Below are 24,387 nucleotides of genomic sequence, written 5' to 3'. Positions count from 1 at the left end.
TACGACGTAAGGACCCTCCCAATTTGACATCCATTTTCCTCTAAAGTCTTTTTGTATAGGGAGAATTTTCTTCAACACCAGATCTCCTTCGTAGAATTCTCTGGGACGAACCTTTTTGTTATAGGCTCGCATCATCCGTTTCTGATACATATGACTATGTTGGATGGCTTTCAACCTTTTCCCTTCTATTAAGTTCAACTGGTCGTATCAGGACTGAACTCATTCTGCTTCATCCAATTTCAATTCGGCTAATACCCGAAGAGATGGAATTTCTACTTCGATGGGTAAAACAGCTTCCATCCCATAAACTAGGGAAAAGGGGGTTGCCCCAGTAGAGGTCCTAACAGATGTTCGGTAAGCTAAGAGAGCGAAAGATAGCATTTCATGCCAATCCTTGTAGGTTTCAGTCATTTTTCCCACAATTCTCTTAATATTCTTATTGGTCGCCTCCACTGCACCATTCATTTTTGGGCGATATGGGGACGAGTTATGGTGACTAATCTTGAACTGACTACAAACCTCCGCTATCGTATTATTATTCAAATTCAACGCGTTGTCGGATATGATTCTTTCTGGCATTCCATATCGACAAATGATATCCTTTTTCAAGAATTTACTAACCGCCGATTTCGTGACATTTGCATATGAAGCAGCTTCCACCCATTTGGTAAAGTAATCAAAGACCACAAAGATGAAACGATGCCCATTCGAAGCCTTTGGTGATATCGGCCCCATAACATCCATGCCCCACATGGAGAAAGGTCACGGAGCAGTCATAGTGTGCAGAGGTGATGGAGGTACATGTATCTTACCTCCATAAATCTGACACTTATGGCACTTCTTGGCATAGCTAATGCAATCCCCTTCCATAGTAGACCAATAGTACCCAAATCTCATGATCTGTCTGGCCATTGTAAAACCATTTGCATGGGTTCCGCAAGTGCCCTCATGGACTTCCTCTAGGATCTTTTTAGCCTCCATGGCATCTACACATCTTAACAGCACTTGATATTTCCCTCTTTTGTACAACACTTCCCCATCTAGGACATACTCAATGGCTATTCTTCTTAGCATTCTCTTATCGTTTTCTGTCGCCTGATCAGGGTATTTTTGATTTTTCACGTACTGTAGTATACTCTGATACCAAGGATGATCATTTTTCCCCTCTTCTTCAATACTGCAGCAATGAGCCAGAGCTTCGTATATGCTAATCTGAATAGGCTTTATGATTTCTAACTTGTTCACCTTAATCATCGAGGCTAGAGTAGCCAATGCGTTAGCCATTTGGTTTTTCTCTCGTGGGAGATAATAGAAAGTAATGTCATCAAATTCGTCCATCAATTCAAGAACCAGTTCTTTATAACTGATCAACTTAGGGTCTCTGGTTTCCCACTCTCCTTTGAGTTGGTATATCACCAACGCAGAATCTCCATACACTTTAAGTACTTTGATTTTACGTTCAATGGCCGCACGAATACCCATAATACATGCTTCATATTCTACCATGTTATTTGTGCAATTGAAGTCCAACTTGCTAGTGACAGGATAATGATCTCCACTTGGGGATACCAAGACTGCCCCAATTCCGTTACCTGTAGCATTTGAAGCTCCATCGAAATTTAACTTCCAGATGTGGTCTATTCGATGGTTTTCTTCAGTCTTTGCCACGTACAATAAGTCCTCATTTGGAAAATCAAAGTTCAAAAGCTCATAGTCTTCTAGGGCTCTGCTGGCTAGAAAATCAGTTATTGCACTTCCTTTTATAGCTTTCTGACTTACATATACTAGTCAAATTCAGATAGCAGAATTTGCCATCTAGCCATTCTCCCATTTAAAGCAATTGATTCCATCATGTACTTTAAATGATCTAACTTTGAAATCAGCCAAGTCGTATGATACAACATGTATTGCCTTAATCTTCGGGTTGTCCAAATTAAAGCACAACACAACTTTTCAATGGATGAGTACTTCATTTCACAATCAGTGAATTTCTTGCTAAGATAGTATATCGCTCTCTCTTTCTTCCCTGTTTCGTCATGTTGACCCAAGACGCATCCTATGGAATTTTTAAACACCGTTAGATATAATATCAATGGCCTATCTGGACTAGGCGGTGATAGTATTGGAGCATTAGCCAAGTATTTTTTATTTTTTCAAAAGCTTTCTGACATTCCTCATTCCATTCCCCCCCGATTATGCTTCTTCAGAAGGCGAAACACTGGATCGCATTTCTCAGTCAATTGTGAAATGAACCGAGTAATGTAGTTCAACCTTCCTAGGAACCCTCGGACCTCTTTCTGGGTGTTTGGAGGAGGCAGATCTCGTATTACTTTAACTTTATCTGGGTCAATCTCAATCCCCTTCTTACTGACTATGAAGCCCAACAACTCTCCTGATCTGGCTCCAAATATGCATTTTGCTGGGTTGAGTTTGAGCTGGAATTTTCTCAATCTCAAGAACAACTTCCTCAAGACTCAGAGATGATCCTCTTCAGTTCTAGATTTTGCAATCATATCATCAACATAAATCTCAATTTCATTGTGCATCATGTCATGAAACAGGGTGACCATTGCCCTTTGATACGTTGCTCCTGCATTTTTCAGTCCAAAGGGCATTACTTTGTAACAAACTGTTACCCATAGGGTAATGAAAGTGGTTTTCCTCATGTCCTCCGGGTGCATCTTTAGTTGATTGTATCCAGAAAAGTTATCCATAAAAGAAAATAATTAGTAGCCAGTCGTGTTATTTACCAAGGTGTCAATGTGCGGCAGCAAAAAATTATCTTTTGGACTCACCTTATTCAGGTCCCTATAATCCACGCACATCCGTACCTTTCCATCCTTTTTAGGAATAGGGACGATGTTTGCTACCCATTCTGAGTACTTAACCTCCTGTAAGAACCCAACGTCAAACTGCTTTTTGACATCCTCTTTTATTTTCAGTACAATATCAAGTCTTAGTCTTCTGAGCTTCTGCTGAACTGGTTTGCAATCCTCTTTTATAGGTAAACGATGCACCACAATGTTAGTATTTAGCCCTGGCATATCCTGGTAGGACCATGCTAAAACATCTTTGAACTCTCGGAGTAATTCAATGAGGTCATATTTCGTCATTGTGGTGATGTCAGTTCCGATTTTCACCTTTTCCCTTCCTCTAGGCTCACAATTTCTAATGATTCCTTATGAGGTAGGATCTGCTTATCCTGTTGCTCCACAAGTCTCAACAAGTCCGAAGATACACCACAGTCTTCGTTATTTTCAAAGTCATGAGATCCTTCCAAACACATGTCTTGCTCAAAAAGAGACTCCGTGTTTGAAACAACATTACTCATGTCATTGATATCTGAGGACCTATGGGGATACACCAAAGAATATGCAAAGTATAAATTTATGAATAATTATTTGTATAATTAGGTTATAAATAAAAAAATATTTGGAAAACAATTAATCAAATGGAAGATATTTACTTGCTTGGAAAGAATAAAAGAATAATTGCTCGAAATGAATGCAGAGATGTATTTTATTAGGATAAAGATATTCAGACTTAAGCCTACTTCACAAAGGATTTCTTGTCATTCTTAGGCTAAAAATAACAATAATGTTTTGAACATTACTCTACAGTCCAATTGTTTAGCTCACTCCCAGGTTCGTATGGGCTGATCTCCAGCTATGACCTTCTTTCACCTGTCTCTATAGCATTGATATGAACTTTCTCTAACATTTCTTCAATGCTTTCACTTCTGGACACCCCTCGCTCAGGGTAAATAAATCCACCTGACATAAAGGATTTAGATATGTGAGGGAAGGTCAAAGGCTCCCACTTGACTTCCTCTCCGCTTAGTCGTGCCCTTATTCTCTCCTGCCTTTTCTCTACTTCTTTTCTCATTTGTTTCATATCTGGCTTGTAGCCTAAACCAAAACGATCAAACTTTCCCTTCAGCATGGGTGCCTCAATCCTTCCCTGAAGGTACGTTCCCAACCCTTTTCCTGGCGAAGCTCCTCTTCCAACCATCAACCGCAGGCCCATCTCAGTAGTCTTGGATATCTTTGGTACTGGGATCCTATTTCCTTCAGCGATAAACATTGCATTCACAAATTCCAAGGACCGGAAAGAACCTTCCACTGCCTCATCATTGGTCTTTACATAAGACGCATCACCCGTTACCATTGCGATAATATCCTCCTTCGTACTTATTGTCACCAATCGACCCTCTGATATTAGCTTCACTTTTTGATGTAACGATGAAGGCACTGCCCCAGCCGAGTGTATCCACGATCTCCCCAATAAATAATTGTAGGAAGGTTTAATATCCATTACTAAAAAGTCCACCTCATAAGTAATTGGGCCAACTCTTAACGGTATTTCAATTCTTCCTACAAGTCTTCTTTCTATTCCATCAAATGCCCTTACTATATTCTGGTAGGGTTTCATATGTGAACTGTTCATAGGTAATTGATTAAGAATGGACAAAGGCAATACGTTCAATGCGGATCCATTATCAATAAAAACCCCCGGTAATGTGTCCCCCTGACATCGGGCAGTAATGTGTAGAGCCTTAGTAGAACCCCTACCTCCAGATGGTGTTTCGTCATCGTTGAAGAAGATGAAATTGTCAACACTTATATTGTTGACCAAACGATCTAATTTATTGACTGAGATGTCCTCGGCCACGTATGTTTCGTTTAGTACTTTCATCAGCGCATTTCGATGTACTTCAGAACTTAGGAGCAAAGCTAGTACAAAAATACGGGCCGACTGTTTGTGTAGTTGTTCCACAACACTGTATTCACTGTGTTTTAAAAACTTCAAAAACTCATTTGCTTCCTTATCTTTTATTGGTTCATTTACCAATGGCTCAGATTCAACCACCTTCCCTTTCCTCTGTTCCACCATCGGAGTCCTTTCTCTTGGCAGTTCTGCTCGAGTGTCATAACGTTTTCCATTACGTGTATAGGAACCCCTTTCCTGGTTTTTTTACCATATTGCCTTCAACTTCCTTTCCTGAGATTGTTACATTGCATCCATAATTCCACGGGACCATTTTGTCATCCTTGTATGTGAAATTTGATGGTTTCGTGATTACAATTTTTGGTGTTACCTGAGCCCTAGCCTCATTACTCTTAGGGCGTGAGATGATAACTACAGGATGATTTATTTTTGGGGTCCATGTTTCTGACTTTGTCGCACATATGCTCCTCCTTTCTTCCGCATCTTCATAGAACCTCATCTCCTTGTTATCCATCATGCTTTGAAACAAAGCCCTGAATCCTTTACATTCTTGAATTTTGTGCCCTGTTTTACGGTGGAATTCACAATAATTTCCCATCTCATACCCTTCCTCCAAACCTAAAATAACTAACCCTCTTTTTGCCATCTCTTTCCATACCTGTTTCAATAGAGTTCTTACTTCAGCGACGTCAGTCTTAACTCCTTCCCCCGTACCCTCGCTCAACATATTCACCCCCTTATCATCATGATTGAGCAATGGACCCTCGGTGTTGGGTGAGTTATCAAATTTAACAACACCCAATTTTATAAGTCCTTTTACAACCTTATTGAAAGCGGTACAAATTTCTATTGAGTGTCCTGAAATCCCCGCATGGTAGTCACACTGAGCGTTCGTGTCATACCATTTTGGATACGGGGTTGTAGAGGACTCAGGTAACGAGGGGCAACAACATGTGCATTAAACAACTTCTGATACAGCTCTTTATATTTCATTGGAATGGGAGCGAACTGAGGCTTCTCAGTATTTTGCCTTGTTCCCGATTCTGGTTTCGATGAGCCTTGCTGATTATCAACCATCTTCTCTGGTTGATTCACTATAATTGATTTACTATATGCGTTCACATTGTTTACTTCACCTTCTCTTTTCTTTGAAGCTGGCCTTCGACTATTCTCTCCACCATCTATTTTTCCACTTTTAATAGCATGTTCAATCATTTCGCCATTCATGATTATATCCGCGAAACTCTTTGAGGCACTTCCTAGCATGTGTGTAATGAACGGCGCCCTCAATGTGTTGATGAAAAGCATCGTAGTTTCTTTTTCCAAAAGTGGTGGCTGAACTTGAACTGCAATCTCTCTCCACCTCTGTGCATACTGTCTAAAACTTTCGTTTGATTTCTTTTCCAAATTCTGCAAAGTAATTCTGTCAGGCATTATTTCAGATACATGACTGCATTGTCTCATAAAGGCCTGCGCCAAATCTCTCCAAGTGTTGATTTTGGCTCGGCTCAACTGATTATACCATTTAGACGCTGCCCCAATGAGGCTATCCTGAAAACAATATATTAACAGCTGATCATTGTTAATGTACCTAGTCATTCTCCTACAGAACATTGTAATATGGGCCTCAGGGCAACTGGTCCCACTATATTTCTCAAATTCCGGCATCTTAAATTTGTAAGGAAGCACCAAATCTAGGACCAGACTCAGATCTTTTGCATCTATTCCATGATAACTTTCAGTGTTTTCTATCGCCTTAAACTTCTCTTCAATCCACTTCCATTTCTCCTCGAACTGTTTTGGTAATTCTTCTTTTTCTTTATCCTTCTCAGCTACTTCATCGAAGTCCGGAACAGCGAGATTAACTGGGTTCTCACCAGGGTTGGAACCTGATCCAACTTGAGAGTTCATTGGTATTGGAATATCGGCTTGGAAACGCTGAGGTCTTATTGAAACAGAGGATCTACGCGGCGGCACCTCAGTCTGAACCTGCGCATGCGGGGGCATAAAGCCTGGAGGATAGGTGGGCCCAGTCTTGTTTACTTATTCCTCATTGATCATAGAGCCTTTCCCCTTATTTAATCATTTTAATAATTCCGTCAGCTCAGTCATCATATCCTTTTGAGTCTCCAGCATCTTTTCTGTCATGTCATGTTGAATTTTTTCCAATTGTTCCTTCATTTGCATCTGTAACTGATCTTGCATTTCCTTTTGAAGTCGCTCCAACTTTTCCAATCGTTGATCCATAATTTTTTATTTTGCATGGGTACCGTAGCGGTGTTTGGTTGATGAGTTTTTACCGGTTTCCAGATTAACTGAAGAACAATTTTAACCAATTAAAACCCCTTTTAATAATCTTAAATACATATGATGTGATGCAGATACATGAAATGAATGCAAAAAGAAGCGTCAATTCTGATTCAATTTCTTTTTAGAAAACTTTATTGATAAAGAAAATTCTTTACATAAAATGGATTACAGATATCGCTTTGCCCTAATGCTCAGAGCTCTAACTTCTTTCAACAATGAAGCTAACTCCTGACCCCGATCCGATTCTAGTTCGTACTTTACACTTAAAACATTAGCCTGAACCGCCATTATTTGCAAATGATCAGCTACTTCCTGAACCTGAGCAATAGCTCTGCCCATAATGTAATCCATGTTCTGAATTTGATTCTGCGAATGATGAAGTTGCTCCCTCCAACGCTCTTCGTTTCCTTCCAAAGATTCGATCCGTTGCCTACAGCCTTGTAATGTGTACTCCAATTCTTCTATCCTCTTTTTCAATCCTTCAATCTTGCAAAGACTTGTCCTTAGTTCCACTACAGAATTACGACTTCTATATGCAGCAAGTGATTTCTCGAGTTCCGTTATTCTAGCTTTCAGGTCCGCTTGATAATTTTGAGTTTCTAAAAACTGCCGCTCTAAGGCCTCTTTCTGAACTTGAGTCTCCCGGGACTTTCTTTCCCACTGATCGGCTTTGTTTCTTTCTTCCTGGATTTCCTGTCGCCATTGCTCTGAAGTCTTTCCCAGTTCGGCAATTCTCATTGATACTCGTAACCTCTTGTAGTCCGTCTTTAAGCTATCGAGATCTACCTCTACTTTATTTTTCCCCTTCTTTAACTTTTCAGCTTCTAATTTTTGGACGTCGACGTCTAGCCTCAAGTGCATCTTCTCTTCTTCCAACTGTTCTATTTTATTTTCAAGCTCTGAATTCCTCTTTTTAAAATCTTGTTTTATAATCTCCAACTCTGATGGGATCACTTGTAGATACTCTTCCATTAGTCGAGCACTTTCCAAGTTTAACTCCGGGATGTTATCATTAATCCTTTTGCGTCGCCACTCATCATACTCTAGAGTTGTCATCGAACCCACAACTAGCATTTTCATCCTGTGAACCTGATTCCAAGCCTGAGATATTTCCTTCACCTTTTTCTTGTAATTGTCTCCTCGGTACGAGAACTCACATTGAGCTAAACCATATGTTGCCGGCACAAACTGTCTCGAATTGTATTACCTTAGGACCAGCAAAGGTGCCTATCCAACGGCTCCCTAAATCCCAAGCAACGGAACCCAATCAAAGCTTCCACAGCGGTAGAGAATTCCATCAAGAATCAACCAATGAGCTCTCTATTCCACATCATCCTCTTGAAGATTTTGCAGAATTGCTATCCAATTTTCTTCTGATATATCGTCCCTTCTGGAGGTAGCCACTATTTCCTTTAACGGGGAATAATGTTGAGAGAAAACCCGATACGAAACTTTTTTCACCTTCCAGAAATGACTATGGAACCAAGCTATCAACAATTGCGCACAACCTATAAATTTGCCTTCACCAGCTCGCTTACACGCATTCAAAGATCTAAACGTTTCAGCCAAAATCGCAGGAACAGGTGTGACCCCTTTGCCCAACCGATCAACAAGATCTGAAACAGCTTCGTCAACATGCCCTAGTGCCCTTGGGAAAATCACTAATCCGTAGATACTCAAAGCAAACACATCAACCTTCTTTTTTTCATCAGGATGTGCTAGGATCAAATCTCGCAAATTCCTCCATGGCATACATTTACACTCGCCCTTCTGTTTAATCCTGGCCTTGATCCATTGTTCACTCATTCCCGTAATACTCATTAATTTCTTCCAAAATGCTGGGGCATATGCGGCTTTGGAATATGCTTTATCAACCTGAAGCCTAGGGCAATGCAGTAAAGCCGTATATTCCTCTACTGTAGGCACCAAATCTACATTCCCAAAAGTAAAACAGCTGTATGCAGGATTCCAATATTGTGCAATAGCGCGAAACAATCGTTCATCCACCTTGATGCTAAGTAAATACAGCAAGTCCCCGTAATTGGAGTAGAACAACTGCTTGGTTTCATCATCTCACCAATCCCAAATCTCACTCAACTCCTGAAGGCTATTTTGCATCACAGTTTCCATTAGAATGTTGTAATTATTTCATTTTAAAATAAAAAGGGGCTTGGTGTTAAATAATTCTCGAGAGAATTGTACAATCATCTACAAAACGGTGCCATTCAAATCCAGACCTAAATGAACACGGAAGCAAATATATGGTACAAATTAAAAATAAATAAAGAAATCAAATTACAAATGCAGTAAATGCAGAGGGACCCATTGAACAAATAAACCAAATGCCTCATAATCGCGCGGATCCTTCCCGGATCAGGTCACCGGTTGGTTGGGTATTCAGAACGGTGCCGTTTAGGAGTCATTAGATTGACTCTAAATGACGGCATTTTAATGGCCCCCCTTTTAAACCAAAATAAACCCTAAACTCCTATCAGCTTTTCTAAAACCGACCTAGGCTAAAACAGAAAAAGAAAATTTTTGCCGCTCTGCTGGTTGAGTATCCGAACCTTCGCCGATCCTAGCCCGTATTCCAATGACGACGGAGAGAGGGCCAAGACCATTCTATCAAGTACGTCCCTTACTCCTTCTAACATTTCTCTCTTAAAGAACTATCGATGGTCATGCAAATTAGAAAGCAGAAAAACCCAGAAGAGAATCGAATAACTCGTAAAAGTAAAATAGAATTCGAACCCAGAAAATCACATTTTCAATTTGATTTCTCTGTTTTTTTTTTTTTGCGTAAGTAAGTAGTACAATCCTCCTTTTTGGTTCTTATATCCTTTTTTTTTTAACCGAAAAACATCGAATACAATCAAAAAATTAAAAAAATAAAATGGAAAACCCTCCCCATTCGTTCCTCTTTGCTGTGTTGTCTTCATTTTGTTTGCAGGTGCAATCGTGACGGGCGTGCAACGGAGGCCGACTAGGAGACGACAGCGTGGTGGCACAAAGACGCGCTGGGAAGGCTTTGCCATGCCATGGTTGAGAGCCAAAACTGCTGAAGGCTAAGGTTTTCATATTTTAGTCTTTAGGGCTTAGGTGTTAATTTTCCCTATTTTGGGCTGCGGGCATTTGGGCTTGGTTTTGGGTTTAGGCTAGTTGGGTTTGGGTTAAAGCTGTTTAGGATAGTGGATTTGGGTTAAAGTTGTTTTTTGGGTAGTAGATTTATGCCGTTAGGCCTGCTGTAATGGACTGTGGACATTTAAAATTTTGGGTTTATTTCATTTGGTTTATTTTTGTTTATTTATTTCTAATTTGGGCCTAGGAAATTTGGGTTATTACAGCTCTAATTGGTTAGTGGTGACTCTACTAAATTTGATTCTAGGATTTTTGCCTTGTGTCTGGTGTTTGCTTAGGTCCTCATACCCTAGGTGATAGTTACGACAATAAGAATAGAAGCACCATATAAGAAGAAAAAAAAAGAGACAAGATTCTAAGTTCAAGTCTTGTTGGATTAGACATTAAGGGTATAAAAGTCTTAGGGACAATAAGGAGCTCAAAGTCAATCTGAAAATAAATAATCCAAACAATTAAAACCATATAAATGCAAATTATGATTTTCTAAAATCAATTTTTTATTTTGGCTTAAATACTCATTTAGCCTCTGAATTTGACACATTTTCCCAACTTGGTACTTATGTTTTTTTTCCCTAACTTGGTATTTGATTTTTTTTTGTCCACCATACCCAACCCGATCATCAGGTTCGAACTATAGGATACCATATTATTTTTTGGGGCAAATACAATCAATTACATTCAATTTATACCATTAAACATTTAATCACGAGTGATATAAGCATACGATACTATAACAATAATTTTCGGGTCTTAAACAAACTTATGAAAACTCTATTGCTAACTTAACGTCGTGACGTGGCCGTCTATTTGCAAATGGTCCAAATTGGTACATATTCCAGTCACTCATTCATACAAGGCAACCTTTCTATAGTTTCGATCAAGCCAAAATATCACAATTTAATATCCTTTCCTAAGCATCTAACACAACTTATACATATATATTACTGTCATTTCGCCATTTCTTTCAGATACATAAGTAAATATTATGTCGTAATCTATTTAACCCTTTTTGACATACTTTCATGTACATATGATCATGATTTTTGCATCATCTCATGCATTTCAACTATACCAAACTCATCTATTCAACTATTCCTTTTGCCATTACCAAATTACCAATTCTAGCTTCTAAAGTTAACAAGTTCATACAATATGTAAAAATCGACCTAACCTAGGTACATGTCATATAATGAACAAAAAAAGACTATACAAACATTATTGAGTAGGGGACCACAAGCTAGATGCTAGATCACTCCACAAAACTTTTGGATTTACTTAAACCTACGCTCAGAGAAAACAAATCATACCCTGAACGATAAAGCTCAGCGGTATTTCCATTATTGAAATCACAAAATGGACATATTCAATATAAACATACAATCCAAATATGCCACAATTCAAGCATGTCAATTTTCATAATCAATAATCAAATTCCATACTTATACACCATTTCAGCTAATAATCAAACTAAACATACTATACCATACATTCTATTAACAAAGATATAGTAATTTCCATTTCAAATTCATATACTCATGAATGCATCATTATGATATTCAATCTTATTTCATTCGATGTTATTTAATCATTTAGTTTATAATTAAATTTTCTTTCTCGAGTCTACTAACTCATTCAAGTTCGATTTGGCCTTTGGGCTTGTAAAAATCGATTCGCACGGTATTTCACGTGTTTTCGTATATCACATTTCATATTTAATCAAATATACCAAATCCAATCACATTTCATATCAATTACCACATAGCCAATCCATTTTTCTTTTATAATATCAGTTTGTATTATCAATTAAATTCCAATATCCTTCATCTGAATCATATTTTATATTCCCTATTAACTGAACTTGGACTCAAGATGGATACATGGATTAACCAACCAACACATCAATCTGGCACCGCAGTGCATAATCAGATAAATCGAAGGAAATATATTAGCACACATAATGCATCACCAAACAAGGCGAAGCAATTATACTAGCACACGAGGTGCTTTATCGGACGAACCGAAGCAAATATACTGGCACATAAGTGCATCATAGGCTAAACCAAATTATAAAACCGTTCAAAATCTAATCCTATGGTATGCCAACTATAGTTGATTCTGCCCGAATAGTTAATAAGGTAACAAAATTTTCAATTTCATCATATAGTTCAATTCACATTCCATCATTCTCAATTCATCATCATTTCACCATTTCGACATATCATGTAACATGTTTCAACTCAATTTCATACTAGATATCACATATAAATTAAATCATACTACTTTCTATTTTATTCAACTTTGTCCTCTATCTCGATATATCATATCAATCACCATAATTTAATTCATACAACCATCATATATAATTTAGTTCTCATTTCTAAATCATGCAATTTAACATGAATATGCAATAATTAGATTGATTTTGAATTATAGAAATACAAACCGAAAGCTCACGTCACTCATCGTCAGCTCTCGTCTTTCCTTTCCCTCTAAACAACCCCAAGTCATATTTAGCTACGAATAATGATTCAAAAATTACACAATACCAAATCCCATCTAATTCACATTCAAATACAAAACCAAACATATTTGCAATTTATTCAATTTAGTTCCTAAACCCAAGACAAGTATAACTTTTGGTATAAAGCTTCAAATTAAAATCTGATTTCACATTTACTCATTAGGGGCCTTCTACTTTCTATTCTTACCACAAATTCATAATAGGTTTTCGTTTTATCCAATTTGGTCCCTAATATAACAAAGCTAACAATCAAGCTTGTTAAGCTTTACTATGTAGTCATTTTTACAATATAAGCTTAATTTTTTATCAATTTTACACCTAACACATCCAATTCTCAACAATGGAAAATTTCTAAAACTTTAAAAATTTATCAAATTGGTATATGGGCTAGCTAAACCAAGCTTCCATGACCTCAAATCTATAAAAAATACAAGAAAATGATTAAATCTCCATACCTAATTGACAGCAAAAAGTTTTAAGGGTTTAAAAGCTTTCTTTCCCTATTTTTCTTCTTCTTTGGATGAAAATGGTGGAATGAAGAAAATAACATCTTTTCTCAACTAGCTTTATATATATAGTCTAATTTGGGACTAATTAATCTAACTTAATTTGGTTTAATTGTATTAATTTAACTATTACTTTAACTTAATGAACATCATTAGCCACTAACCTATGACATAAAATGATTTATTTACCATTTTGGAACTTTGGCTAATTGTTATTTAGGTTCCCAAGTCTTTTGTTAATTAAAACTTTTTAGCGATTAGGCATTACAATTTAGTCCTTAAGCCTTAATTAACTATTAATTCAACAAAATTACTTGACCAATCTTTAATGTTTTTGTATATTAGCTCTGTAAATATTCATATTTAATATTTATGAACTCGGTTTACAGAAATGAGATCCCAAAATCGTAATTTTGATACTATTGGAGATTGAGTCGTTATACGTGTTAATGACATCATTATAAAAAATATTTAAAAAATCAAAATAATAAAATAATATAAATTAAACATAGATAACATAAGTTTTAAAATAACTCTAAAAATTCAAAAGGGTATTTGAAAATCAAGCCAATGGAACCGTAAAACATAAAAATTTGTGAATAGCATTAGTTTTGAAAATCCCTTGATTTTGCTTCGATTCTATTTTGGTTCTTTAAAAACCCCCTGGTTTTGCTTTGGTTTTTCAACAAGATCCAATGGCCTTAGCTTTGAAAGCAATTTCTGCTACAATAATGGATAAGAAACAACTTTTTTTCTTCATATAAAAAGAAGCTAAGCCCACCCATATGAATATCGAAATCCACTCTCTTCTCGGAGCCATCGGTGCCTTAGATGATCCTAATCAGTGTCTTGATTTTGTTGGTGATGTAGGGTTAGGGTTTTTAATTAGGGTTCTAGGTTTGACCCTTTTTCTTTAAAATTGTCCTTCTTGGGTTAAAATATTTATGGGTATTGATTAGTTTATCTTTATTATAGTTTTTATTTCCTATTGGGGTGAGAAAGAAATTAAAATAGTGGATCAAAAGGGTGTAAAAAAGTCACTCTTCTTTATAAACCCCAAACAACATTACAAACACCGAAAACAATTTGATGGTTTTCTCATGTAAAAATAATAATTTTTTAAGTTTTGATTTTGGGGTTTAAGGCTTTGAAAATTTTTGGATTAGTCCTTTAAAACTTAGTTTGAAAGGTAGATTGGGAAAGGGATTTTAAAATCACCAAAGGTTCAAAAATATATTTTACTTCTTTAAAATGTCTTTACTAAAAATTTGTTTTAGGAATTGATTTTTGAAAATAAGTAAGGAAAAAATTGTGAAAAAATTTAGAGAAATTAAAATGAAAATGAAAAATCAATCAATGAAACCCAAATGGAATCATAAAAAATTGATTTAGAATAATTGTAGAAATTTAATCTTAGAAATCGTGTTTTCAATTTAATTTTTTATTTTATTAATTTATTAATTTTATGGATTTTTTAAAGATTTATTAGATGATGATGTTGTTAGTGACATGTGTTGCAATTGTAGAGTGACATATGTCCAAACTTAACGGTGTTACAAAAAAAGTACCAGAATGGTAGACAAAAAAATTCAAGTACCAAGTTGGGACAAAAAAAGCATAAGTACCAAATTGGGAGAATGTGTCAAATTCAAGGGCTAAATTACTATTTAAGCCTTTTATTTTTTATGTTTAATGCATTTTTTAAAATTTAAAAATAAAATAATCTGAGGTTCAAAAAATAAAAAAATAAAAAAATACATTGCGTTCATTTATATGTATTATGTTAGCTAGTTCTATATTAACATTTTCCTCATGATATGTTCTTTTTCTTTTATGTCAAGGAAAATTATTATTATTATTATTTTAGATTTTGGCTAGATTGAGAGTTATTTCTAGCACTTGACATATTCCTTGCAATCAAGAGTCCCTGCAAAACGTGTGAGTCTTCTAACAAATGTTGCAGGCTTGGCTTTGATCACATCTTTCTCGCTAAAGTTCAAATTAGGAGGTGAGGGTGGCCCAGAAGTTCTGAAGAAGGCTCCATTCATGTACAAGTCTCCTTCTGATCTCCATACCCAATTCTTCCATTCTGATTCTGGTGCATAGTTCCTATTAGTTATCTGCAGAATTGCAATGAACAAAAATAAATTAGTGGTACAACCATAAATACATTTTTGATTGCATCATGTGTATTGTGGTAAGAAAATTAAATAAAGCTATTTCCATTTACCTCTTTGGTATTGGGGTCATCTGGGGCAATATACCTGTTACCTTCGCTAATAATAGTAGGATGCGTGCTACCACCAATGGCATACATTTTCCAATGAGTGTAGTCATTGTTAACAACATGAAAGAATCCCCATCGACATCTAGGCATTCTTTGTATCAATTCTTTTCCAAAATGGTTGAACGCAATTGTGACTTGCATGTATTGATCATTAGAATAAGTGTCACTTGCTCCTAACAAGATCACCTGAAAAATATAATTTGAGAGTATGTTACTGAAACTAGATGACAAAATGTGTAGCTAGTTGAGCATTTTAAGGTAAAGCTTACATGATCATGATGTGTGAAATGGCAATTTGAAATGGTGATGGCAGTGGAACCTTGTATTACATCAATAAGTCCATCTTGGCACTCAGACATGGAAATATGATCAAGCCAAATATTTGATGATCCAAAGATAGAAATCCCATCTCCATCACCGATTGTTCGATAACCGTAGTGATCTTCAGAGTCCCTAATTAGGCCACCTTGACTTTCAATAACATGATGAATATGAATGTTATGAATGATGACATTGTGCACAAATTGAAGTGTAATTCCACATCCATGTGCTATATGAACATTTGCTCCACGGCCATCAATGGTCTTATTGCTTTGAACAATTAGCTCCTTTGATAATTTGATGTGCATATCCTTAGCAAAAATGATCCACAACGGCTTATTCTGGATCACAGCATGACGTAAAGTTCCTGGTTTAGGTTCTAAAACATCATCATCAGAATTATCTGTCACTAAATAGTAATCTCCTTCATCTCCACCAGTAGCTTTACGACCAAAACCAAGCCCACATAGCGCCAATCTTTTGCGATTCTCAGCCCAGTTCTCTCTACATCGCCAACACCTATCAATCGGATTAGTCGCCATACATGGACCAGTGTACTTCTTGTGTTTACCCCTCAAGTATCTTATTGTGTCATTAGTAATAACACCCTTAAATTCAATGATTTTGTTAGAACTTCTTTTATTAAGAGCCCTACAACAAATAGTCCAAGATGGTATACTTAATCTCCACTTTAACATAAAAGTCAAGAAAAATTTAGGATCATGTAAATGGTTAAGGGAATTTAATTTGGAACCTTTGGCCCTCATCCACGTGAGTTATGAGAACTTGATCGTTAAATTAATTATCTATGGTTATTGTAGCTTATAAATATTACGGGTGATAATGTAATAGAATACAAATATGAAAAATTTTAATTCACATGGACAATAATGTAGATGAGAGAAACCAAACATTTTGCTAAATTAATTCATGTGAATATTTTCAATTAGTTACATGCAATAGGTCTATGATTTAGATTTTAATATTTGTAATTTATTTACTTATACCTAATATATGGAACTTTTAAAATATACATAAGAAAAAAAAAGAGATAAAGGAGAAAATTATAACAAGATTTACTTGTTAACTTTGTAGTTCAGGTGATTAGTAACATTTTCTGGGTTCGGTTCATAAGATGCTAGGGCAATCTTCCAAGCTTCTTCTTCACGTTGCTTCCAAAAGTCATCAAATTCAACAATATTTGCCCATAGCCTTGGAATTGTGGTAAAAAAAGAAAAGAGAAAAACAAGCCTTAGCTTAGTTATCTCCATTGTTATTTTCTCACTATGTAAAGCTTTTTTAAAGGGATAGTTTTTGTAATCCAATTAGCTTGGTAGGCTCTAGGTTTTTAAAACTTAAACAACACAAAATATGGCAAAACCCAAAAATAGCTAGTGCTTGAAGTTGCCAACTTTTGTTGGCTAAAGCTTTGGGTTATTTTGATGAACCATGAGTTTTTCAATTGCCTTTAAATAAACCTTTCATGAATGGTATAAATTTCCAAATAAAGCATATTGAGTTGTCTTTAAAGAATTAAAAACCAAACCTTTTTCCTTAAAATATCATAAATGATGTAACCCACATATCCATGCAAGAAAATCGGATGTTTGCACACTTAATTTAAATTCTCATTTGAACTAATGTCTCCAACCAACCAACATAGCACATATGATTTTAACGATTTTTCAAATATAAAATCTAATAGTTCTCTAAACTAAACATTTTTATCTTGTTTTTATAGTAAGGGTTGCCAACAATTGAGTATAAAATTAAACCTCCTATCTCCATTGTTAGTTTTATTGTTTTCATTATTCCTCTCCAAGCCACTTTTTATTTAAGCCTTAAATAAAAGCTTTGTGGAAGAAAAAGAACCAAAGGATTTAGTTAGTGATTGTAACTTAATTTTATGATTAAAATTCTTTAATTTGCTCTAGTTTTTCAGGGCTTATGTCAACTCGAAATTTTTGTTTACATTCTAATTCAAAATCAAAATTGTTATTGTTCTCTTCATTTCTTATAACACAACAAATCTAAAATTTAATTTCCTAAAGGTTTGGACATATAATTTAAATTGACTAAGTAAAGCTTTAATCTAAAAAAAATCCTTTATGTAAAACTTAATTGGTGAACTCAATCTATTTGGTTCTCTTATTTATATAAAATTTCATAAAATCCAATTCAAAATGAAAGAAAGGAAGTATAAATATATATATATATATATATATATATATATTAATTTGATATATTGTTATGTATTTGATCACTTTTAAAATGTAATCAACTTAGTAAATGTTTTTGTTATAAGTATTCAAAATAATATTTTATTTTTATATGTATCATTTTTTAAATATTTTATAAAATTAATATTAACTTTACTTCTTCAAAAGATGACAAATTATTAAACAGTATTATATTTGATTATTTGAACCTTTTTGACAAAAATTAAACCAAATTGAAAAAAACTCAAGAGGTTGATAATAAAAGGGCCATGAATGATAACCCTAAGGTAATGATGATTCTTGCACCTCCAATATTGGTATTGGAAGGGTGACAAAAAAAGTTAAGAGGGACAATAACGGTAAAAATGTTGTTGGGCTGAGGGTTGAAGATGTTATGATGTTGGAAATTGAGTTCTAAGGTAAGATATCGTTTAGAGATAAACTATTGGGTAAAGGGAATACATGTGGACGAGTAAAGGTAATGGGTTGAGGTTGACTCAGTCGATGGTGGAAGAGGAAGATATTAATCTCTTAAATGGAGATGTGCTTACTGAAGTAGTTGATGGCTTACCCTTGATCCAATTTTTAGAAAGAGTGCATGCGTTGATACATAAGAGCATGAACAAGACTATAGTGATCAAGCTCTTAGGTAGGCAAATAGGATTCAATGTCCTGTTGAACAAGATTAATGCGTTATGGTAGCTATAAAGTTCGATTCAATTGATGGAATTGGAAAATGACTACTATTTAGTGAAGTTCCAAGATGATGATGACTATTCAAAATTGATGGTCGAGGGACTTAGGATGGTTTTTACTAGTTTCTAATGGTGCAACCATGGACACCATCCTTTTCTACACTTCATGATCATCTATATAATCTGGTTGTTTGGATTAGACTACCAAGTTTATTGAGTGCAATGTACAAGAAGAGTTTGCTCAATGTAATTGGTAGTACTATTTGCTAAGTTATTAAGATTGATTATAACATAGATAATGGAACAAGAGGCAAGTTTGCAAGGATGGTTGTCTATGTTTATTTACGGTTACCATTAATCTCGAAGATTAAGATTGGGAATGATGTTCATGTTAGGATCTAGTGCCCTAAGGTTAGTTTATTTGTTATTTTATTTGTAATTTCTTGAACAGATTTATTTAACAAAATTTCATTATTCACATTAATATTGTTTGTATTTATCCTCAACGATCTTTGCACACAAAGAAAAATGTAAATAAATATTGACTCATTGATTACCTAGCATTTATATAACCTCCCTAACTCGGCCTAGACGTTATAATGGCTAAGCTAACCTACTAATACTTTTAACAATCCTAAACTGACTTATTTTAGGAATATTGTTTTGTTACTTTGAGTTAGGTTAAACATTCATTTATTAGATCATGTGTACCTTAGGCTTCATTTTATTGTTATTAGTGACGTTTTTAGAAAATCATTTGGTTTGTCGCTTTACTTTGCAAAAACTCGATGTAATCTAATGCAACAGAAAATCATTGATTGAGTCAGATTTTACTTAGGTCGAATAACATACAATTACTGGTTATTAAATCCGAACCATTCGAATGAATAATTCATGCATAGAAGTTCCAAAACAAAATAATCAAACCACAAATTAGAAACTTAAAATTACAATCCAAAACCAATAAAAAAAACTTATTAAAAATACTTATTTAAAAATAATCCGGTGTCTGAGGTGATACTCCGTATGCCGGGTTCGGTCCTAGTTTTGAGGTTTACCTGAAAATTTAAACACTGTAAGGGGTTATGAAAGCTCAGTGTGAGTCTAAGAGCTATTTAAATAAACATATAACAATACAGAAAGACATAAGGAGATCAACACAACGATTATAATAAATAGAGTAATTTATCAATCAATGCATATATACATTAACCAAAAGACCATAAAGCCATCTTATGGAGTTCATATCAATAAGAGTTCATATTAAACCATAACATTTAACATGTATGATGCAAATGATGCATTGCAAAAGGTTCCTACCCAACCATCCGCTATACACCACAAGTTCCCTAGAACCCGTCTACCGAACTCCAAATAGTAAGGGTTTAAGTCCGTTGTGGTTAAAACCACCAATAGCAGTATGTAAATAAAGCTACTGATAAAAATGCAGAGAAGCTTCCAATAAATATGCGATAAATCGCCCAATCTCCTCAAGTCTCTAGTGCAGTGCACTGACAATAGTATTGCGGACTTTAATGTTGTCGGATTTCCACGGAACTCCGTCAACCACAAATATCCACCTCGTGCGAATGAAAAATGACATTCAATCAATGAGCAATTCATGCTGCCAAAATCAATCTCGGTACAATGACATGCTTAACATGCGTATCAATAATTAGAGTTGATGTATGCCTTGCATACTTGCATATATCCAGTCAATCAAATCAATAGTTTCACTGGTATGTAACATACGATACAATCTAGTCATACTTAGTATGCAATTTAAACAGTGGCATAGTATGTCGAACATTACACATGCACCCAATAATCAATAAACACGATATAACATAATTTCAAAGCATGTCACAACCAACATACAACAATCCATAACATTGGCAATTAATTAGACAATCAAATATAACAATTTCGCGTACAAACAATCCCGGCAAGGGGCTTAATCACCTAGTTAATAATTTTTAAGTCATATACCTTGCTCGAAAACTTTTAATTTGTTTATTAGGCCATTCAACCATGCCCAACCAACAAGTATTTTATATCAAATTATAATTTATATTAAGAATTTACAACCAATTATGCAAAGTTAGGATCTACACCTTAATTTGCAATTTGCATTCCTAACTCGTAAAAATTTGCACTTTCGCACTTAAGCCTTAAACAAGCCTAAATACAAAAAAAATAGCACCTAATACGTTAAATTATCGATAAAATCCAACCTTGAAACACCCCAAGGGTTCGGCCAAGGCAGTGCCATATCATCGAATTTTCAGATCCGAAACAATAATTAGTGAACTTACATTGTTTTAACCCAAAACGATAGTGCGGATAAGATCTGACTTCACTGCTGAACCGGGGTGTTAAAATCAAAACCCAATACCAAAATATTATTAAAAATCAGTATGTAAAAACCAATCCAAGGCCCTAGAACAATCGACCCAAAACAACAAATTTTAAACGGAATAATTTGCATTTAGACTTTTCGTTTCCTAGATTTGAATCAACGACCTAAAAGAGATCGAATGCACACTCAATTGAAAAATTTTGGGGATGTTATAAACAAGGAATAAGTGATGGAATAAGGTATCAGATAGTGCAGTAAAAGAAGGAAAAATGGCAGCCCCAAAAGTGGTGATCAAAGGGCAGCACACCACCATAGGCGATGACAAAAGAGATCTGATTAGGGCAAAACAAAAGAGGAACTTTTGGAAACAAAAAGAATGATTTTGGAGGCTGCAAATAACAATGAATTGACTGTAAAAACAGCAACAAAATCAGCAACAAAAGGAGAGGAGAAAGAGAAGCAAAACGGCACCAAACAAGGAGGAGGAGAGGGTGACACACTTGGGAAAAAAAAACCTAGAGTTTGGGCGACACAAGGAGGAGAAAGAAGGAAAAATATGAGAGAAAGAAGAGAGGGAGTGGGACGGTTAAGGAAGAAGAGAAAATAAGATAGAGAAAAAAATTAAAGGAAATTCGATTTTGTTTGTTTGATTATATTTTAAAAAACTGATAACCTTTTTTTTATAATTTAAAGAAAATCTTAAAAGAAGAATTGTGAGTATAGGGAATCAAATGCAGGTCTTTAAGCCAATTATACTGTCTCCTTATTTTCTCTTAATCATTAAGCTAATAACTCAATATTATCATAATTTTACAAACTTTTAATTAAAATTCATAGCGTGACAACTCTTGGCTCATTAATTCAAATTCAATTAGGATAAAGTCAACCTCAAATAAAGAAAATCATTTGGTAGTTGAAATGGAAGAGAATATCAATCCTAACAGAGGGGATTTAAGTAGCAAGGCTAGGAGGGGAAAATGGTTTTACCTAATCATTGTGATTCATCTTCCTCGATACCACTTGATTCAATGGGGCAAATGAACAGGTCATAGAGGCCAGTGTAGATTGGGAGTAGTGGGTTGCAACGATAGATTCCATGGAGGTGGTATACTAGATGTGCCTATTGAGTCTGTCTCTGGTATTGGATACAATTATATGTGTTATCTGGATATTTAACCAACTCGTATAATTTATCTAACACTAATTGCTTTTATGTTGTCTATTAAGTTTAATTAGGGAGATACATTGTCTTAGAAGATAAAAATATAAATGTGATTGTCTAAATTAACAATGCACCAAATAGGGCCCAAGCTGAATTAATCTTAGATCCATTTATGGATTAATTCACTTGTAACATTAATAGTATAATTTATTTTAATCTTAAGTAAGTGATTGACAATATGTGTGTAACTTATATACTTGATGTATTAAAAGCCTGAATTCAAATAATTAAAGAACTAAAAGTTGTTACATTGGGTATGTGACTTTTACTTGACATAATGTTGTTTACAATAGTATAATTCATAGCTCAATAAAGGGTTAATGTCATTCTCTCATTGGCATTACATGATAGATGGAAAAGTAACGTGACCATGAGTCATCATATTGGGTGAACAGATTTAACCCAAATAGACAAAGAATATCTTGTGAGGGTAACACACTTATGACAAGGTTATTGGACAAAACCTATAAAGTTACTTTCGTAATGTTATATAATAAATAAGAGTTCAATCATTGTAGTCTAGTGGAATGACTTCATGATTAACTAATATTATTAGAATGATGACTAATATTATTTATTTTAAATGATAACTAATATTATTTATTTTAATTGTGGAAAGACTAATATATTATCTATTTTAAAAGCTTATATGTCAAAAAAGCCTTAAGGAAATGCAAAAGAATCAATTAAGTCTTTGTATTAAATTCGCACCTAATTAAGTTCTTGTTGTTAACTAAAATAATTTTAACAATTTCCATCATTGACCATGTTGGTTGTCAAAATAAATTGATGGACCAATCGGATGGTGACACGTGGTAATTTCAAGTTTAATCTAATATTTTCACATAAAATGATTAAAAATTCAAAAAATATTATAAAAATAAAAATATTAAAATTAATATAAACTTATTAAAATTATAAAATAATATAAAACTTATAAATATTATAAAATATTAAAATATAAAATTCTAATAAATAATAAAAGCTATAAAATTAATAAAATTTATTTAAAATATTAAATATTAAAAAATTTATTAGAATTCTTTAAAAATAATAAAAACTATAAAAAATTATAAAAATATTAAAATTGATATAAACTTATAAAAATACTAAAAAATCATAAAAACTTGAACTGGATTGGGTAGCCCAAAATCGAAAAGGGTATTGGTCCGGGGAAAGCCATTAGACCTATTGACCTGGGAACCGGGCGGTTGAATTGATTTTTTTATTCTTTTAATATTTTTATCAAACCAAAATTTTATTATCTAACTATTAGCATATGTTCGAATGAAATATTCCAACCAAGATTTTCAGAACTGAATTGGTGGTCGAATTAATCAGGCCACTAGTTTTCCAGTTCAACCGATTTGTCCAGTTTAATTAAATAAAACATTAAAAATAAAATATTAACAAAATCGATTCAACCATTTGGTTCCTAGACAACTAGTCTAATGGCTTACTTCGAACCGATACCCTTGTTGATTTCGACTTAATCGGTCCAACCGAATGATCCGATTTGGTTCAAGTTTTATGATTTTTTTAAAATAATTTTTATAAGTTTATATCCCTTTTAATACTTTTTATGATTTTTATAGAATTTTAATATGTTTTTATAAATTTTTAAATATGTTTTTATTATTCTTATTTTTTTATAATTTAGTAGAAGTTATATATTTTTATAATATTTTATAACTTTTTTTATAGTTTTATAAGTTTACATCAAATTTCAATTTTAATAATTAATAATTTTTATATTTTTGATAATTTTTTATTTTTAAAAAATTATAGGAAAAATATTAGATTAAACCAAAAGCATCACGTGTCACTATCCGATTGGTCTATTAATTTATTTTAACATTAACATTATCAATGATGAAAACTGATAATGGAGGAGCTTAATTAAGTGTGAATTTAATACAAGAGTTTAATTGATTTTTTTGCATTTTCTTAAGGTTTTTTTTACATATAAGCCCATTTTAAATGATAACTAATATGATTAGAATAATGCTTTTTCATTTTCATATTTTTATATGATTTATAAATTAAAAAACTAAAAATCACATATTTAAAGATCAAACACG

The 24,387-nt window shown here is 34.1% G+C and overlaps 3 protein-coding genes and 1 long non-coding RNA gene across 4 annotated transcripts; all 4 read right to left on the bottom strand.

Moving 5' to 3' along the window:
• Window positions 1–219: 219 nt before the first annotated feature.
• LOC105796028 (uncharacterized) lies at window positions 220–1,482 on the bottom strand. The gene is made up of 2 exons (XM_012625673.1): window positions 921–1,482; window positions 220–359 (listed from the first exon to the last, which is right to left on the bottom strand). The coding sequence occupies exons 1-2, from the start codon at window positions 1,480–1,482 to the stop codon at window positions 220–222; spliced, it is 702 nt and encodes a 233-aa protein (XP_012481127.1).
• A 5,721-nt stretch (window positions 1,483–7,203) lies between these two features.
• LOC105796026 (uncharacterized) lies at window positions 7,204–8,112 on the bottom strand. Its single transcript, XM_012625670.1, has one exon. It carries the CDS (start codon window positions 8,110–8,112, stop codon window positions 7,204–7,206), a length of 909 nt encoding a protein of 302 aa, XP_012481124.1.
• Window positions 8,113–14,888: 6,776 nt separating this feature from the next.
• On the bottom strand, window positions 14,889–17,222 carry LOC105795130 (pectate lyase). The gene is made up of 4 exons (XM_012624622.2): window positions 16,892–17,222; window positions 15,760–16,462; window positions 15,434–15,676; window positions 14,889–15,323 (listed from the first exon to the last, which is right to left on the bottom strand). Exons 1-4 carry the CDS (start codon window positions 17,080–17,082, stop codon window positions 15,096–15,098), a joined length of 1,365 nt encoding a protein of 454 aa, XP_012480076.1. The 5' UTR covers window positions 17,083–17,222; the 3' UTR covers window positions 14,889–15,095.
• A 2,364-nt stretch (window positions 17,223–19,586) lies between these two features.
• LOC105795131 (uncharacterized) lies at window positions 19,587–21,807 on the bottom strand. Its single transcript, XR_001134205.2, has 2 exons — window positions 21,041–21,807; window positions 19,587–19,783 (listed from the first exon to the last, which is right to left on the bottom strand). It is a non-coding gene; the product is annotated as an uncharacterized LOC105795131 (long non-coding RNA).
• Window positions 21,808–24,387: the final 2,580 nt, after the last annotated feature.

The sequence above is a fragment of the Gossypium raimondii genome, chromosome 3 (genome assembly GCF_025698545.1).
Source record: "Gossypium raimondii isolate GPD5lz chromosome 3, ASM2569854v1, whole genome shotgun sequence".
Lineage (NCBI taxonomy): Eukaryota > Viridiplantae > Streptophyta > Magnoliopsida > Malvales > Malvaceae > Gossypium > Gossypium raimondii.
This window is presented reverse-complemented; position numbering and strand designations above follow the sequence as displayed.